This window comes from Typopeltis vanoorti, chromosome 5 (genome assembly GCF_054136105.1).
Source record: "Typopeltis vanoorti isolate ZY-2024b chromosome 5, IOZ_Tvanoo_1.0, whole genome shotgun sequence".
Classification (NCBI taxonomy): Eukaryota; Metazoa; Arthropoda; class Arachnida; order Uropygi; family Thelyphonidae; genus Typopeltis; species Typopeltis vanoorti.
In genome coordinates, this window is record NC_143553.1 from 36,264,594 (window position 1) to 36,283,363 (window position 18,770).

At 35.3% G+C, this 18,770-nt stretch overlaps 1 protein-coding gene across 1 annotated transcript in view; it reads left to right on the forward strand.

The window, feature by feature from the left end:
- Positions 1-18,770, forward strand: part of Rpn10 (regulatory particle non-ATPase 10) — a 245,566-nt gene that overhangs the window by 189,839 nt on the left and 36,957 nt on the right. The window contains exon 9 of the mRNA XM_090392358.1: positions 10,262-10,420. Within this exon, the coding sequence (XP_090248484.1) occupies positions 10,262-10,420 (159 nt within the window). The remainder of the gene's footprint in view (positions 1-10,261; positions 10,421-18,770) is intronic.

Below are 18,770 nucleotides of genomic sequence, written 5' to 3' on the forward strand. Positions count from 1 at the left end.
AACATTATTGAAGAAACCTTTCGGTCTCAGTGGCAAACTCTGAAAAAGACATTGAGTCTGCAAGGGAGGTATGTGGTGAAACTGGAAGGATAAAAAATAAGTACACCATGGTGGACACAAGAAGTTAAAGAAGCAGTCTTAGAAAAGAAGAAAGCATACCTAGCAAATAAGTCAGATGCCATGAAAGAATGCAGAATAAAATGTAAGTGAGTGCTAAGTTGTGTAAAAAAGTAGTTAAATAAAAATCATGGGAAGACCGGTAAGAATATAGAAAATAAATGCCACGAAGGTGGCAAAATGTTCTGGAGGCTATTGAAGAAGCTTAGAAATGGAGGAAAGAGTACTGTAAAAGGAATCAAAGATCATAAAGGTGACATGAAAACTGAAGATAAGGATATTCTAGATGTCTGGAATAAGTACTTTGAAAGACTGTTAAATGAACTGTACTAGAAAATTTTAGAAAAAGCCACAAAAAACTTGAAATATGGAATGGCAGCCGGAGTAGATGATATTTGACCAGAAATGCTTAATTATGGAGGTATAAAAGTTTTGCACTGGCTACACTGCATAATTCAGAGGGCCTGGACAGAAGGTTGAATTCCCTATGATTGGAATACAGCTCTCATAAAAAATGGGAATAAAGCTGAATGTGAGAATTGCGAAGGAATTTCTCCACTGAATGTTCCAAATAAGGTTTATACAAGAATACTCAAAAAGAAGTTGAGAAAGATTATGGAAGAGAAACTTGGAGAACAAGCTGGGCTCAGACCAAATAGAGGTTGTCAAGATCAGATTTTCACTTTAAGACAAATAGTTGAGAAATCTTGGGAATATGACAAGGCAAAGAAAAGCTTTTTAAAATACTACAATTATATGGAATGAATGGAACATTAAACAGGGCAATACACAGTCTATATTTAAGTTATCAGTCAGCATTAGAATTGAAGTAGATATGGAAAGAAATGGTTTGATTTAAAATCAGGGGTAAGAGAAGGATGCATATTATCTCCACTTTATTAATCATCTCTATGGCTCACATTATGAAAGAAAGTGGCATCAAGCCTGATATTAGAATTGCAGATGTCAAACTTAGCTCTTCTTTACGCAGATGATGATGATGTTGTACTCCTAAACACATATAGTGCAAGTCTCCAGGATTCATTAACTAAATTGAATAACAGCTGTAACAAATTTGGCATGAAAATCTGCAATAAAAGGTCCAAAACTATGAAAATAGGCAGGAGCATAGAAACCTTCAGCTGCATTCTGAATGAAGATCCTACAGACCAAGTAAAATGTCTCATCTATTTAGGCCCAGTTTTTAGTGAAGATGACAGGTTAAATCTGGAAACTCACAACGGAATAAGTAAAGCTGGTATGGTGAGTAGCCAGCTGAATAAATTTATATGGAATAAGAGACAAGACTATGTTCAAACCAGTTTTAAGTTTGGATCTGAGAGTTGTGTTAGAATTAAAGCAGTTGATCAAAGACAGATATGAGAGTGCTCAGAAAAATTAGGGGGGTTAATTGACATCAATGGCAGAATCATTTTAAAAAATTAAGATATTAGAAAGGAACTTGACATTATTAGCATTCAAGAATGTGTAAGAAAGTCTAATTTAAGATGCTATGGCCACATGAATAGAATGATTCTTGTAGATATTTGCTTGTTGTTAGTGCCTGCATGCACATATAGTTTTATGTTCCCAGAAGATGGCAATGCAACATTGCTGAAATATTGGAAGGTATTGATTCAAGTTTTTTAATTAATATTTTAGTATACGTCATTTCCTGAAAGATTTAAAGTATGTCTTAAATAGAATGAGTGATGAAAGGTTAGCAAAACAGTCATTTGATGCCAAGATGGCAGGGAAAAAACGTAGACGAACAAGGTCTAGCTGGATTAATTCAGTCAGAAGTGCCTTAGAAGCAAGAAATGTTAGATATGATAACATTGTAGTGCTCAGAAGTAATAGGCTAATTTGGAGAAAAAATGTGAATAGGAGATTAATAGTAATGTAAACTTAATCAAGTGCTGTCATAGTAACCTGAACACCACTTGTGGTGTAAATCAGGTGTCAATGACGTAAATTTTTTGCATGTGTATCCTGATTCCAAGATGGCAGGAAAAAAACCTAGAAGATCAAGGTCTAGCTGGATTAATTTAGTCAGAAGTGCCTTAGAAGCAAGAAATGTTAGATATGATAACATTGTAGTGCTCAGAAGTAATAGACTAATTTAGAGAAAAAATGTGAATAGGAGATTAATAATAATGTAAACTTAATCATGAAGTTGTTTATTTTTTTAACGGTATATATTAGAACACAGAAAAATAAGTAAATAATTAATTTATTAACTTATTGCTGATATTTCGCTGGTGTTATAACCAGAATCTTCAGAGCACAAAAACACAGTTTGTCACAATACACGAGACTATAACAAAATGGTGTAATCAACGGACTAGTTAAACAAAATTGTAGCAGCAACACAAAGACTAGAGTCCTGATTTTGGCGCCCTCTATATATATATATATATAATATATATATATAAAAATTGCAGCTATCACATGAGACTAGAGTCCTAAACAGAGAAAAAAACCAGATCTCTTCACAAATTCACAAACAAGATATACCCTTACGCCCAATTGTGGACAGTATAAATAGTCCTACATACAAACTGGCTAGACATTTAGCTAAGCCACTAGCCACTCTCACAAACAATTCTCTCTCCTTTGTCAAAAATTCAGCCCACCTAAAAAGCATCTTACAACACCATACCCTAAAAAGCTCAGACTTAATAGTAAGCTTTGATATCACCTCCCTATTCACAAATGTACCACTAAAAGAAACCCTCAATCTACTGACGGTACACTTCCTCCCTGATATATTTGAACTATTCAAATTCACAATACATGCAGGATATTTCACATGGAAAGGGAAAATATACAAATAGATGGGACAGCCATGGGCTTCCCCCCCCTCCCCTAGCCAACTTTTACATAGAACACTTGGAAAAACTAGCAATCAATACAGCCACTCTCAAACCAACACTTTGGCTTCGCTATGTTGACGATGTGCTTGCTATTTGGCCACATGGCCCAGAGACATCAGAAACATTCTTTGCACATTTAAATAGCCAACACCCAAAAATCCACTTTACAATGGAACTGGAAGCTAATAACTGTTTGCCCTTCCTGGATACACTTATCACAAGTCTTCCAGATGATTCCTTATCATTTTCAGTTTTTAGAAACCCCACACATACAGGGAGATACTTACACAAACAATCACACCATCATCCTTCTCAACAATATGGCATTTTAAAAACGCTAACCCACAGAGTGAGAGCAATCTGTTCCAATGACAATGCTCTTGCTGCTGAACTGGCTCACTTATGCCACACCTTGGCCAATGGCTATAATCCCCATAAGATAAACAAAATATTAAATGCTCCTAAGAAACTCCTCCCACTATCCACCACAGAGAACTACAACAAAACAGTCACCATTCCATATATATATATATATATATATATATATATATATATATGGAATGGTGACTGTTCTATTAAAGGCACATCCGAAAAGATTTCAAGAATTCTTAATAAACATGAACCTATGTACCACATTCAGACCGTGTGGCAAATTAGCAACCCTTATCCACTCACCCAAGGACAGCATTCCCCCTTTATCACATCCAGGAGTCTACGAAGTACCCTGCTCATGTAATCAAGCCTACTACGGTCAAACAGGAAGAACTATGAACATCCACATCAGCGAACACAAAAGATACATCTGACAGTATCACTATGGCAAGTTGGGCCTAGCAGACCATGCTCTGGATACCCCTGCACACAGAATCAACTGGAAGAACACAAAAGTACTGCACAGAAGCTCTTACAAGTCGGAGAGATTGTTCTTAGAGGCAACAGAAGCCCTGAAACACCCTTCAAATCTCAACAAATATGGCTGTATAAATTTGCCTAAAATCTGGGAGACAGTCATCTTAAGAAAAAAACTAGTACCAGTTTTTTTTCTCTGTTTAGGACTCTAGTCTCATATCATAGCTGCAATTTTTTTTTCCTCATATAGAGGGTGCCAAAATCAGGACTCTAGTCATTGTGTTGCTGCTACAATTTTGTTTAACTAGTCCATTGATTACACCATGTTGTTATAGTCTCGCGTATTGTGACAAACTGTGTTTTTGTGATCTGAAGATGCTGGTTATAACACCAGCGACATATCAGTAATAAGTTAATAAATTAATTATTTACTTATTTTTCTGTGTTCTAATATATACCGTTAAAATATAAACAACATGTACGAAGAACACATAAATCTGTCCACACGTTTAATCATGAAATGCTGTCATAGTAACTTGAACACCACTTGTGGTGCAAATCAGGTGTTAATGACGTAAATCTTTTGCTTGTGTATCAAGGCTTCCTCAGTACATTGAAAATGAAACAATACAAAATTAAAATTACATGTATCCACTAAATCCATGCTCCTGTAGTTTGTCTTACTTTGGACAGTCTGACAGATCTGCAGCTATAAAACATCTCAAATACAAGAGTCCTGGAAATTACAAAATAATAGGTGAGATGCTAAAATATAGGGGAGAATTGGTTGCAAAAGAAATGCATAAGCTATGTGATGAAATATGAAGATCAGGGTATATCCCCAAAGAGTGGAAAAAATTGGTCTTGGTTGTTCTTCTTAAAAAAGGCAGTGCTTTAGAATGCAGCAATTACAGAACTATTGCACTAATGAGTGATCTTGGCAAAGTGCTGATGAAAATACAGAACACCTGAAGGGTCACACAGAGGCGCATCTTCCTGATAAGCAAGTCGGATTTCGAAAAGATCAAATTACTGTGCAACAAATACTCGCACTAAGACTGATAGCAGAGAAAGCTCAAAGAAAGAACAAAAAGATGTACTGCTGTTTCATGGACTTCCAGAAAGCATTTGATAATATTGACAAAATATAACATGGGCAGTCATGGAATCCCATGGTGTGAAATAAATTGATCAGTCCATTGAAAGATATAAACGCACAAGCAACAGTCAGGTTAGCAGGCAACTAGAGATTGGTTTGCCACTAGTCAAGGCACAAGACAATATCACCAATCATCTTCATCACATGTCTGGGAAGAACACCAGATAAGATTAAAGAAGAAGGTGGAGGCATTTCAATAAATAGCATGAGAATAAACTACCTCTGCCTTGTAGATGACATCATCCTGATTGAAAAAGATGCAGCAAGTCTGGAACGGACACTGCAAACACTATATGCAAAAGGAAAAAGATATGGACTACATTTCAAGTTTGAAAAGTTAAACAATAATATTGAGACAACAGGCTTTACTGAACAAAGTTACCATAGAAGGATTTCAACTGGAAAATGTGGAACACTTCACATATCTGGAATGCCACATGACTTGGACCCAAAAAAAGAGGTAAAAATTAGAATAGCCAGAGCAACAGCTATCTTAAAAGTCATGGACAAAATATGGAAGAGCCGAGCTATAAAGATACACACTAAACTGTGGAAACATGTATCTTCAGCAGCATGCTCTATGGATGTGCGAGATCTTGGTACTCCTGAAAGAATCTGAAAGGAGGATATTAGCATTCGAGAGAAGTGCTATAGAAAGGTCTTGAGAATAAGCTGGATCCAGAAAGTGAATAATGATGAAATATATAGACGAATACAAACAAAAGAAAACCTGATCCAGAAAATAATCAAAAGGAAACTACATCTATTTGGCCATATATGTAGAATGAATGATGAGAGGAAATTAAAAATGCTGCTGTTTGGGATGATTGAAGGAAAGAACAAAAGAGGAAGTCCAAACAGAGAATGGGACAATGACATTGTCAAATGGGCAGAAACTCTGTACACAAATTGAGTCATCTTGCACAAAATAGAATTCAGTGGAAGAATCATATCAAAATGGCATCAGATACTTATGGGCATTGAACCCCTGGTAGTTGTTGATTGGTTGATTGAAACTGTATGATTATTCATATAATTTTATTCAAGTATTTCAGAATTTATTGTATTAGTGAATTAATTTAAAATAAAGCTGAGGGAGAGTATATTGATTGAAATAAATGATTTGAATAATTATAATTGGCCTATGTTTTATTTTCTATGAAAAGTTGGTTTCTTTTTGGACAGAGGGTGTATACCTCTAGAAGATGTGCTACATAGCTTTCACAAGCCTATCCACAGGATATAGTGAAATTATTTGACTTTGTTATTCAATCTGGTTATTTTCTTTGTCAAAACAAGTTTTACAGTGGACTTCCACTCTCTTCTACTCTCGTCAGCTTCTATTTGGAACATTTAGAAGATATCCATTTCTCATCCATACGCCCTCAGCTTTCATTTTGAGTATGCTATATATGAGACATTTTTGTTATCTGGTCCCACAATAAAGAACTGTTACCTACCTTTCTAGCTAACCTAAATAATATACATCCATGAATTAATTTCACTATAAAAAAAGATAAAAAATAAGGAGGAAAAAATTATCCTATCTGGACATCTTCTCTATTGCTTGTCATCAGTTGAACTAATTACTTTAGTGTATCAAAAACCTACCTCCATGGACAACTATATTCAGCAGCAGTTGGTTCACCATACTGTACCTGTCAGAAGACTGGAGTTAATAAAACTATTATGCCATTCTCACACTATGTTCTATGCTGCAACAACTACAGAAAGAACTTTTAAACATAAAACGATATATGAACCTGAATGGCTTTTCATTGCAGTCCAAAGAATGTATTTTTGATGCCTCTAATCTTACCTTGAATAATAAGGAAACAGTACATAGAATCCCTGTTCCATACATTTATAGCATCTCAGAACCAATCTTCAGAATTCTTGATAAATATAATTTAACGACTATGTTTATTCCATTCAACAAACTGTCATGATGGTTCCCGTCATCTAAAGATTAATGCTTCCCTCTGGCTCTTCTTCGTGTCTACCAAATTCCATGTGACTGTCGCCCCTCTTATTTTGGCCAAACTGTATGTTCAGTAGAGAAAAGAATGCAAGAGCACCAGTCCATCAATGGGAAACCTGAGAAATCTGGTCTTGCATGTCATGGAATAGATACCGACTACAATATCTTATGGTCTGAAACATGCCTACTCCATTGGTGTCACCATAAATTCAAATCTTTATTTAAAGAATGTGCTGATACCTGCTCCATCATTCTGAACTTGAATTGTAATTACTGCCTCTCACTTTCAAAAATGTGGAAAAGTCTTATTCCAATCACACATTTTTTCTAAATAATTAAAAATACAATTAAGAATTAGCTAATAATATTACGTTTCCTCAGTTTTTGCTTTGCACTCTTGTATTTATAACATCATGCAGCTCTCACTGTTTTAAGTTTGTCCATTGTTTTAGGTCTACCTTGTATTCTATCACTTAATGCCACTGAAGATGATCTGTAATTTTCATATCTAAATATGTGGCTTTTCGGTAAAATTTATTCATCTGTTTCTTGTTTTATCATGTGAATTTTAAGAAACATTATGGCAAAAGTATCTTTAAAACAACAGAAATAAGTTTATACTATCAGCTTTTGTGCAAAAATTTGTGTTATAGTTTTGGAATTTCATTATAAGCCAAAAGAACTTCCATAGATCATTTGGTTTCAATGATACCCTTTCGTTAGAGCTGGGTTCATATCCTGTATAGAACATGAAGAATGATTATTAGAGCTTCTCAGTTGAAGGTGAGTTAGCCAGTTTCATACAATGTTGGCATGATTTTCCTTTCTGGAAATGTGGTTTTCATCTTGTAAAACAGTCAAATCAGCCAGAAGCACACCTGATAGCCTTATATAATACATTTTGCTGATAGGATTAACCACCTTCTTGGAGTGTTAATTAGACTTGAAAAAAAATTGAAGTTACGTGACATTGAAAAGCCACTGAGCAATAACATTCAAGGGAAAATGGTTCAGAAAGAAGTTTGACATTTTTCTTGAAGAGTTGAAGATTAGTTCTTTGGGAATGCATCATGAAGAAAGCTATACCAAAGGACAGGAGTAGATAGAATAAAGGAGAGATAGAAGCATGTTCAGTGTGTTTGCAATTGAAATGAAAATGAATGTTGGGGCAGATGCTTCTGTTTTATCAGGCCCAACAGAATGTGGAAGAATGATGGTTGTCAGTTCAGTGAAGCAGTGACATAGCAGTACTTCTGTGCAATTTAAACTGAAGTGTCTATGAGGGAGGGAACATTATAAACCAGATTTCTCTCTTCTGGATAGCATTGAGATTTTTATTTTGTGTGTGTGAGAGAGAGAGAGAGTGAGGGTTGGAATACTACCTCATAGGTGTGAACAGTATTCTAAGAATTCTTTAAACAATATTAGAATACTGTTCAAAGGATGGGCAGATTTGGAAGGAGTTATTAGCATGATGACTGAAATATAGCATTTAGAGCAGAAAAGAGTGGTTAGTTATTTAGAGGCTGAGGAAGGAATTGAAGTAATGTGTTTATACCAGGAGAGATTTGAGGCAAATGTCATTACAAGGGGGAAGAGAGAGACTAGTGTTCGTGTATTAATGGGAATAAGGAATGGTGAGCTGAGATCCCTTATGCAAGGGCAAAGGCAAGACTGCATTTTTGGGGCATTGCAGAATGGGTTATTCTCATTCACATTGAAGGAGGTTTGGAGATCGGCATTTAGGGCACTAGAGGCAGATCTTGAAGCTTAGGATGGCTCAGCACTGCATGATTTGTTGAATGAATAGGATGAATTAAGTTTACCATCATTAGCAGAGCTTGTGAATAGAATTGTGCTGACTGAGTGAGTAGTTTTTCTGTATATGAGAAAAGGGATAGGTGATAAAACACCAACAAGACATTTCTCCATGGCATCTGTCCAGTGGCAGTTGATGCAATCTGGGAGATGGATGAAATGCACAGTTTTTGATTTTGATGAAAGCGAGTTATTTTGGCACCCTGCATTTTAGATGGAAGAAAATATTTTAGATTTTTCATGACATCCTATTAATTATTTAAGGCCATTTTTATTTAGTGCATCCACAGAGTTTTCACTATCAGGGAGTCCTAAATTTAAGAATTTTAGGACCTGCTTATTTCCAGATTGATCAGTATCTGTTTTCATGCGAAGATTTCTATGGTTAAGAAGTTCAATCGAATTATTCCGGTTTTGTGACCACATATTTATTAAAAAGAAGCTGTTTTTTAAAACTTATGTATGCAAAGGCAAGCAATAATATAGCAATAATATGAAAGAGGGTTGTGTATGGAATTGTGGTCTGAGGGATAGCTACCATTCTATCCATTCATTATGAGCATCAGTGAGGCCCACTAGTGGCCTGGTGACTACTGTGCTGCCAGTTGCTTGGAACATCTTAACTATAGTACTCTGTGAGCACCTTACAGAATTGATGGGGTGGGAGGGTTATAATATTTTGACTGGACTTTATATATATATATATATATATACGAAATTCATACGAAACTTTTATAATTTCTTTCTATATTTGGCTTTGAAATAATGCTGGATTTAATATCCACTTAATTTTTCTAATAGATTTCTTTTATATATATATATATATATATATATATAAAAGAAATCTATTAGAAAAATTAAGTGGATATTAAATCCAGCATTATTTCAAAGCCAAATATAGAAAGAAATTATAAAAGTTTCGTATGAAATTTGACCAGAAAGCTTACGGGAATACGCTCGCCTGCATTTACGTGTTGCCCTAGCCGGGCCTTATAAGAGAGATGAGATTTTGACTATTCTAATTATTAAATTAAATCTAATTTTGACTATTAGATTTTGATTTGGATGTAGTTTTTAGTCTTTTTCTCAATTTTTGAAAAGGATATTTGTGCAGAGTTTAAATTTGATTTCTGCATGCATAGAGGAAAAAGAAGAAACTTCTGCTGATGATTTAAGGGTTTATTTTGTCCACATTGTTGGTAGAGCTATGTTTTTTTCATTTAGGTGGCAGATGAATTTCATTGCCCTGTGTATTATTGGAGGCTTGAAGTGTCTTGAAAAAATTCCATGTTTGGTCTCTAGAGCAGAGTTTCTGGACTCAAAAAAAAAAAATAAAATTAGAATATGTATTCTTAAGAGATATTTTCTCTTTAATTAAAAAAAATTAATTTCACTGTATAATTTATTATTGCATATAGCATACTTTTTATTTATAATCTGCATTGATTTCTTTTATATCAGGGAGTAATGAGGAAACATTATTAGAGCAGGCAGTTGCAATGTCTTTAGCTTCTGAAGAATCTCAGAGAAAAGGGTCAGGAACATCTGTTCCAGATTTTGCTTCAATGACAGAGGAAGAACAAATTGCCTATGCAATGCAGATGTCTCTGCAACAGGCTCGTTAGTATATGTATTATTTATTTATTTTACTGGGTTATATTAAAGTCAACTTTCACTGTAGCAAATTCATGCAGACCACAGGAATAGTTTGCTGTAGTGAATTTGCTTCAAAATAGTAATATGCTTATGAGAACTTGGTGAATCATTTTGGTAGTTTTTGTTATAGTGAATGAGTTTATTAGAATTGTTTTTACTATGGTGAGAGTAGACTGTATTTAGTATAGTCTACTAAAAAAAATTTCTGATGAATAATCTTTATGTATGTAATACAGCTTCATTCTTTGTTAATATAGATATCTGTGTCATAATTTCTGCTCATTTTCATCATTGAAATGGTTATCTGTAACTGAATAAGTGTTAAAATGAGCATTACTACATTCTCAGCTTTCACAGATTGAGTTCAACTTTATCTCACATTCTTTTGAATTACTGGCAGTATTTCAGCATAGTGTATGCATTAAGGACTAGTTGTATAAATTTGCATAATTCCACTGAGTTCTATATAGAAGTTGGGATTTTCTTTATAATTAATCTGCTGTTATCATAAAAACTTAAAAGTAATACTAACAGGCAAATTAAATAACTAAAAATTTATTACGGAGTCTTAAGCCTCAATCACAGGCAATCCAAACCATCAAGACAATATCTTTCATACCTAATCTTGAAGCTATTAACACAGAGTATTCACAACCGACTCTGGCAACCTATTCCATTCATTCACCACTCTCTCCAAGTAGAAAAATCTGTTCCTTGCATCCTTGTTAAACACACTTATCCAACTTCAAGACCTCAAGATTTTATATACTGCAAAATCTAAAGTCAAGCAGAAATATCAAGGATCTCTTCAAGTGATCTTATAATATATATAAAAAAAGTACAAAAAACAAAGTTCAGGATATTCTGACCTCAAGACCATTTTATATACTGCAAAATCTAAAGTCAAGCAGAAATATCAAGGATCTCTTCAAGTGATCTTATAATATATATATATATATATATATAAAAAAGTACAAAAAACAAAGTTCAGGATATTCTGAAAAATTTGATTGAAATATCAAATACTGGTATAAAGTATAAAACTTTATAATTAGTAATATTACATTTCCTTTAACTCTGCTTGATAGTATGTTCTTGAATGACCAAGTAATCTTGTGAGCTACCTCAGCTACTTTAGTAATATGCTCTCTAAACTTCAACTCTCTATCTACTATTGCCCCAAATCCCTGGATTCATCAATTTCTGGGAGTACAGTTCTCCCAATGTGGCACACAGCTTGTAATCTTTTTATTATGCAGTGCATTTGTTATACAAATGCATTGCATAATAAACATATATAATATAAAATCATTAAATTCCTATGCACCCTCGGAATGTGCAGGATAATTATGATAGTACTACATGAAAAAGTTACACCATTACTAACTTCCTATCAACAATTTTCCTCCAGATTAGCCTGTTATCTGTCAACTCAATTTCAATATTATGTTGAAAGTTTATTTTCCACTTGGTTAGACTATAATAAATTTAGTTTAATACTTTACCCAAGTGTAGACAACAAAGTTTGCGCCTAAAGTAGATCAGGACTGAGGTGGACTTGTAGCAAAGGTAGACCAAGATCTCATCATCCCTTGTCTCAGTATCTCCCATAATGCAAAGCACATCTCCTTGTGGACATGCATAATGCTATGCATTAAGGGAAAGGCCACCCCAGACTGGTTTCGACCTTTATTGAGGTCTTGTCAGTGGGAGGCAGACCCAGAAGTGGTGATACTAAGGCAGAGGCAATGGAGAGGTCATATTTACTTATACGAATTGCCAAAAGGTGTACCACCTTATTAATTTACTCTGAATTTAGAGAAAGATGTAAGTTTATTTTCTACTTGGTTAGAAGACAAGGAGTGATGAGAGCTTGGTTCACCTTTGCTACAAGTTGCCTTAGTCCTGAACTACTTCAGGTGCAAACTTTGTTTGCCTACACTTGGGTAAAGAATTAAATTAAATTTATTATATTCCAATATTATCAGATCTTATATTTCTGTCTTCTAAGGTGCTTTTTACTGTATCAATCCATCTACATCTTGGTCTTCCTCTGGGACCATTATGGCAACATTTGTTTTGCTAATCTTTCCTCTCCCATTCTTTTTAAGTGACCATACCACCTGAGATTAGCTCTACTAACACATTCGTGACTGCTAACAATGGCAAGTTCTTTCCTAATATCCTCATTTTTGATGATGTACTGTCATTGATGCCATGTGTTCACTCCACTAATATTTCTCAGAACTCTCATATCAGAGATCTCTAGTCTTTGTTTTTAATTTTTCAGGAAATAATAATGTATATACTAGGATATTAACATATCTATGGTGTTAATTCATGCCTTTTTTATATTTTGGCAATGTTACATTGTCATCGTGGGATCACAAAAAATTATATGTGCATGCAGTACAAACAGTGGGCAAATGTGGCTGAAAAAGGAAAGGCAACATTCAGTGTAGAGTCCTAAACACAGTCCCATCATCATCAAATTCCTGCCATGTACCCTCAAGGGGTGTACAGGATATGATAGTACTACATGAAAAAAATTACATCATTACTAACTTCCTATCTACAACTTTCCTCCAAATCAGTCTGTTACTTGTCAAGACTCCAACATTATCAGATCTTATATTTCTATCGTCTAAGGCACTTTGTACCATATCAATCCACCTATATCTTGGTCTTCCTCTGGGTCGTTTTACTGTCAACCTGGCAGAGAACACATCAACATCATCAAATTCCTTCCATGTACCCTCAAGGGGTGTACAGGATATGATAGTACTACGTGAAAAAAATTACATCATTACTAACTTCCTATCTACAATTTTCCTCCAAATCAGTCTGTTACTTGTCAAGACTCCAACATTATCAGATCTTATATTTCTATTGTCTAAAGCACTTTGTACTGTATCAATCCACCTATATCTTGGTCTTCCTCTGGGTCGTTTTGCTGCCACCCTGGCAGAGAACACTTGTTTTGCTAATCTTTCCTCGCCCATTCTGTTTAAGTGACCATGCCACCTGAGATTAGCTCTGCTAATGCATTCCTGGATGCTGACAATGTCAAGTTCTTTCCTAATATCCTCATTTTTAATATCATATTGCCATTGATGCCATCTGTTCACGCCTGTAATCTTTCTCAGGAGTCTCATATCTGTGGTCTCTAGTCTTTGGTCCAGTGTTTTACTTCTGACCCAGCTCTCAGATCCATAAGTTAAAACTGGTTTGAACACTGTCTTGTATACAGCTAATTTAGTTCCGACTAATTTCTCTCTTATTCCATATGAATTTATTCAATTGACTTCCCACCATATCAGCTTTGCTGATTCGGCAGAGAACACTTGTTTTGCTAATCTTTCTTCGCCCATTCTGTTTAAGTGACCATACCACCTGAGATTAGCTCTGTTAACGCATTCCTGGATGTTGACAATGTCAAGTTCTTTCCTAATATCCTCATTTTTAATATGATATTGCCATTGATGCCATCTGCTCACGCCTATAATCTTTCTCAGGAACACTTTCATATCTGCTGTCTCTAGTCTTCGGTCAAGTGTTTTACTTCTGTGCCAGCTCTCAGATCCATAAGTTAAAACTGGTTTGAACACTGTCTTGTATATAGCTAATTTAGTGTTTGACTAATTTCTCTCTTATTCCATATGAATTTATTCAGTTGACTTCTTACCATACCAGCTTTGCTGATTCTGTTCACTATTTCTATATTTAATTTCCCATCTTCAGTAAAAATAGTGCCCAAGTAGCTGAAATGTTTCACTTGTTCCACAGGTTTTCCATTCACAACACAGTAGACATTTTCAATGATTCTGCCTATTTTCATTGTCTTTCTCTTTTTATTGCTGACCTTCATACCATTTCTATTACAACAGCTATTCAATTTAGTCAGAGAATCTTGCAGACGTGTAGCGGATTTATTTAGAAGTATAACATCATCCGCATAAAGCAAAGAGCTGACATTAACATCTCCAATTTTGATATCATGTTTAATACCACTTTCTTTCATAATGTGATCCATATAGATAATGAATAACAGAGGAGATAATGTACATCCTTGTCTCACACCAGATTTAACATTAAACCATCTTCTTGTACTTCTTCAATTCTAACTGCTGACTTACAACTCAAATAAAGACTAAGTATTACTTGATATAATGCCCCATTGACACCATATAACTGTAGCTTCTCTTTTGGCACCTTGTCATATGCCTTTTCCAGATCGACAAAACTTAAATACAGATCTTTGTTATATTCCCATGCTTTCTCGACTATTTGTCGTAAAGTGAAGATCTGATCCTGACAGCCTCTATTTGGCCTGAATCCAGCTTGTTCTTCACCAAGCTTTTCTTCCACAATTCTTCTCAACCGTTTCTCAAGTATACTTGCATAGATCTTGCCAGGAACACTCAATAGGGAAATACCTCTGTAATTCTAACATTCAGTTTTATTTCCCTTTTTATATATGGGTACTATGAGAGCTCTACTCCAATCATCGGGAATTCGCCCCTCTGTAGAGGCTTTCTGAACTGTGCAGTGCAGCCACTGTAAGACTCTTACACCACCATACATCAGCATTTCTGGTCGAATATCATCTACTCCTGCTGCCTTTCCACATTTCATGCCTTTGATGGCTTTTTCTACTTCAAGTATGGATATGTATTCCTGACTACATGCTTGGTCAGTGTTTTTTACCACTGCTGTCATCACTGCTTGTTTCATTTAGCAGTTTTTCAAAGTAATTACTCCATACTTCAAGGATATCTTTTTCTCCCGTTTTCATGTCACCTGTATCATCTCTAACTCCTTTTACAGCACTCTTTCCTCCATTCCTAAGCTTCTTCAACAACCTCCAGAATATTTTGCCACCTTCTTGATATTTATTTTCTATATTCTTGCCAAAGTCCTCCCATGACTTTTGTTTAGCTAGTTTTACACAGTGTTCAGCATTCTTGCATTTATCTCTGTATTCTCTAAGAGCACAAGCTGACTTATTTGACAGGAACTTTTGATATGCTTTCTTCTTTTCCTTCACTGCTTTTTTAACTTCCTGTGTCCACCAGGGAGTTCTGATTTTTTTATCCTTGCAGACAACCTCACCACATGCCTCTCTAGCAGAATCAATCAATGTTTTCTTCAGAGTTTGCCACTGAATCTCCAAGGTTTGATTCCTGTTCTCAGACTCTTTCATTTTTTCTTCAATAATCTTTGTGTATTTTAGTCTACAGTTCACATCTGAGAGCTACTCAACTTTTATTTGCTTTAAAACTTTCTTACATGTTATTCTTTTGAATATGAAATTCAATTTTATCCTGCTCAAGACTAAATAGTGATCACTTCCAATTTCAAATCCTCTGTACACTCTGGTGTCCCGCACCAGGGAGAAAACATCACTATCAACAATAACATAGTCAATGAGACTTTTTCTTATTCCTTGCCTCTTCTCTCCATGTGAATTTGTACACATTTTTATGTTGGAACATGGTGTTAGTAATAACCAGTCCATGCCCTGAGCAGAAATCCAACAGATATTTTCCATTATTATTAGCTTTGCTCTTTTCCTCAAATTTTCCCAAAATATTTTTGTATGTCTCACAATCATTTCCTACTCTGCTAGTTAGATCCCCAACAAGGACCAACTTTTCCTTTTTCATTGTGTCAGTTGCTTTTTCTAAAGCCTCAAAAAATTCCTCCACTTCTATCTTAGTAGAACCTTCTGTGGGACCATAGGCACAAATAAGTCTTATTGTCCAGTTCCCCATTCTCATATTTGCCCACATTACTCTACTTGGGACTGACTGGCATTCAAGAAGATTAGCCTCGTATTTTGTGTTGAATACTATGGCTACTCCTTCTTTTCCTTGATTGTCATTTCCTGAATATAACATTTTGTATTTATTGCTCAGAAAGATCTCACCAGTTATTGTCTTTTTTGTTTCACTCACCCCTATTATGTCGATCTGGTACTTATCTAATTACTCAGCTAGCTCCATTTCTTTGCCATTCAGGCTCCTTACGTTGATAGTACCGATCTTTAACTCTGGTGATGTTGAGTTTGGGTCTTGTTTTTAGATTTGTTCCAGTAGCTGACTTTTCGCTGTTTGCCCTGGTTTCCTGGCGAAAACAACGGGGGCCTTGTTTAACCGGGCGATGCCCCAGCTGGCATGAATTATTTTGGTTTAACTAATAAGAATACAATTTGGTCTATATAAGAATACAAACTAATAAGAATACAATCTCTGTAATAGGTTGGCCTTCTTTCAGCATATCCTGTGCTGGGTGTCCTAAGCATGGTCAGCAAGTCCTGACTGGCTGTATTGGTGAAACTGGATGTAATTATAATATTTTCATAATTAATAATATAGTATACGTTGTTATTTCATGAAAAATTAAAAGCTATGTGTAACCAACATATAAGCTTATCTACAAGAGTCTCTAGTCTTTGATCAAGTGTTTTATTTCTAACACAGCTCTCAGATCCATAAGTTATAATTGGTTTGAACACAAACTCGTATATAGCCAATTTAGTGTTTTGCCTAATTTCACTCTTATTCCATGTAAATTTATTCAGCTGACTCCTACCATACCATCTTTACTAATTCTGTTGTCTATTTCCATACTTAATTTACCATTTTCACTAAATATTGTGCCTAAATAGCTGAAATGTTTTACTTGTTCTATAGGTTCACCATTCAGGATACAGTTGATGTTTTAATTGTTTCTGCCAATTTTCATTGTTTTTGTCTTTATATTGCTGATTTTCTTACCAAACAACAGTTATTCAATTTAGTCAGGAAATCTTGCAGACTTGTACTGGATTTATTCTGAAGTATAACATCATCTGCATAAAGTAAAGACCTAAGATTAATATCACCGATTTTGATATCACATTTAATACCACTTTCCTTCATGATGTAATCCATCTAGATAATAACAGTGGAGATAATCTGCACTGTTTTTGCACACCTGATTTTAACTGAAACCATCTTTCTGTAACTCCTTCAGTTCTAACTGCTGACTTACAGAGACTATGTATTGCTTGATATAATGTCCCATTTACACCATATAACTATAGAAATTTGAAGAGCTTTCCTTTTGGCACCTTGTCATATGCCTTTTCCAGATCAACGAAACTTAAATACAAATCCTTGTTATATTCCCAAGTTTTCTCAACTATTTATCTTAGATTGAAAATCTGATCCTGACAACATCTGTTTGGCCTGAATCCAGCTTGTTCTTCACCAAGCTTCCCTTTCACAATTTTTCTTATCTGTTTCTCAAGTATACTTGCATAAATCTTACCAGGAACATTCAGTAGGAAAATACTTCTGCAATTCTCACTTTCAGTTTTATTTCTCATTTTTATGAATGAGTACTATGAGAGCTTTCTTCTAATCCTCTGGAATTCAACCCTCTGACGAGGCCTTCTGAATTATGCAATGCAGTCACTGTAAAAGTTTTATACTTCCATTTTTCAGTATTTGTGGCTGAATTTCATCTACTTCAGCTTCCTTTCCACATTTCAGGTTTTTGATGACTTTTTCTCTTTCAAGTATGGATATGTACAGGGTGTTCGGGATAAATTTGACAGTTTCGTAAGGAAAAAGAAAATCTTCTTTGTATCTATTAAATTTAATGAATTGACAAAAAAACATTACAGGCAGAGTTAATTACAATACTATCAACAAGATTTACTCAAAATAACCACCATTAGCATCGATCACAGCTTCAATTCTGCTTCGGAACCTCGAACAAGCTGATGCTACAGTCTCCCTGGGAAGGGCCGCAAAAACTGTTTTAATTTTATCCATTAACTGGGCTTTTGTATTACTGGAAGTGCGATTGGTGTCTTTTTCAACTGCGCCCCATACAAAATAATCCATGGGGTTAAGGTCTGGGGAGTTTGGAGGCCAAACATTTGGACTGGTGAAGTCGTAGAAATTTTCAGACAACCATTTTTGACTTTTCCCAGAGGTGTGGCAAGGGGCCGAATCCTGCTGCCATACATACGGCCTACCATTGGCTACCCTTGTTATCCAGGGCTTGACTACAGTTAGCAACTCCACGAACAAAGCCCGAATTCCAATGCCAGGGTTCTTCAACACCTGTTCCTGCAGATTTGCGAGGAATTCTGCTGTACGAACGCAATCAGATCGTCTGCTAGGGATCTTTCTTCTTGCTACATCCTCGTAGTCACCATTGCAAGTCTCTAGTTCATGCCTGATTGTTTTTACTGTATTCAGGGAGCATTGGGCAGCAGTCGTAATATCCTTATTTTGATGGCGGGCACGAATCATCATGA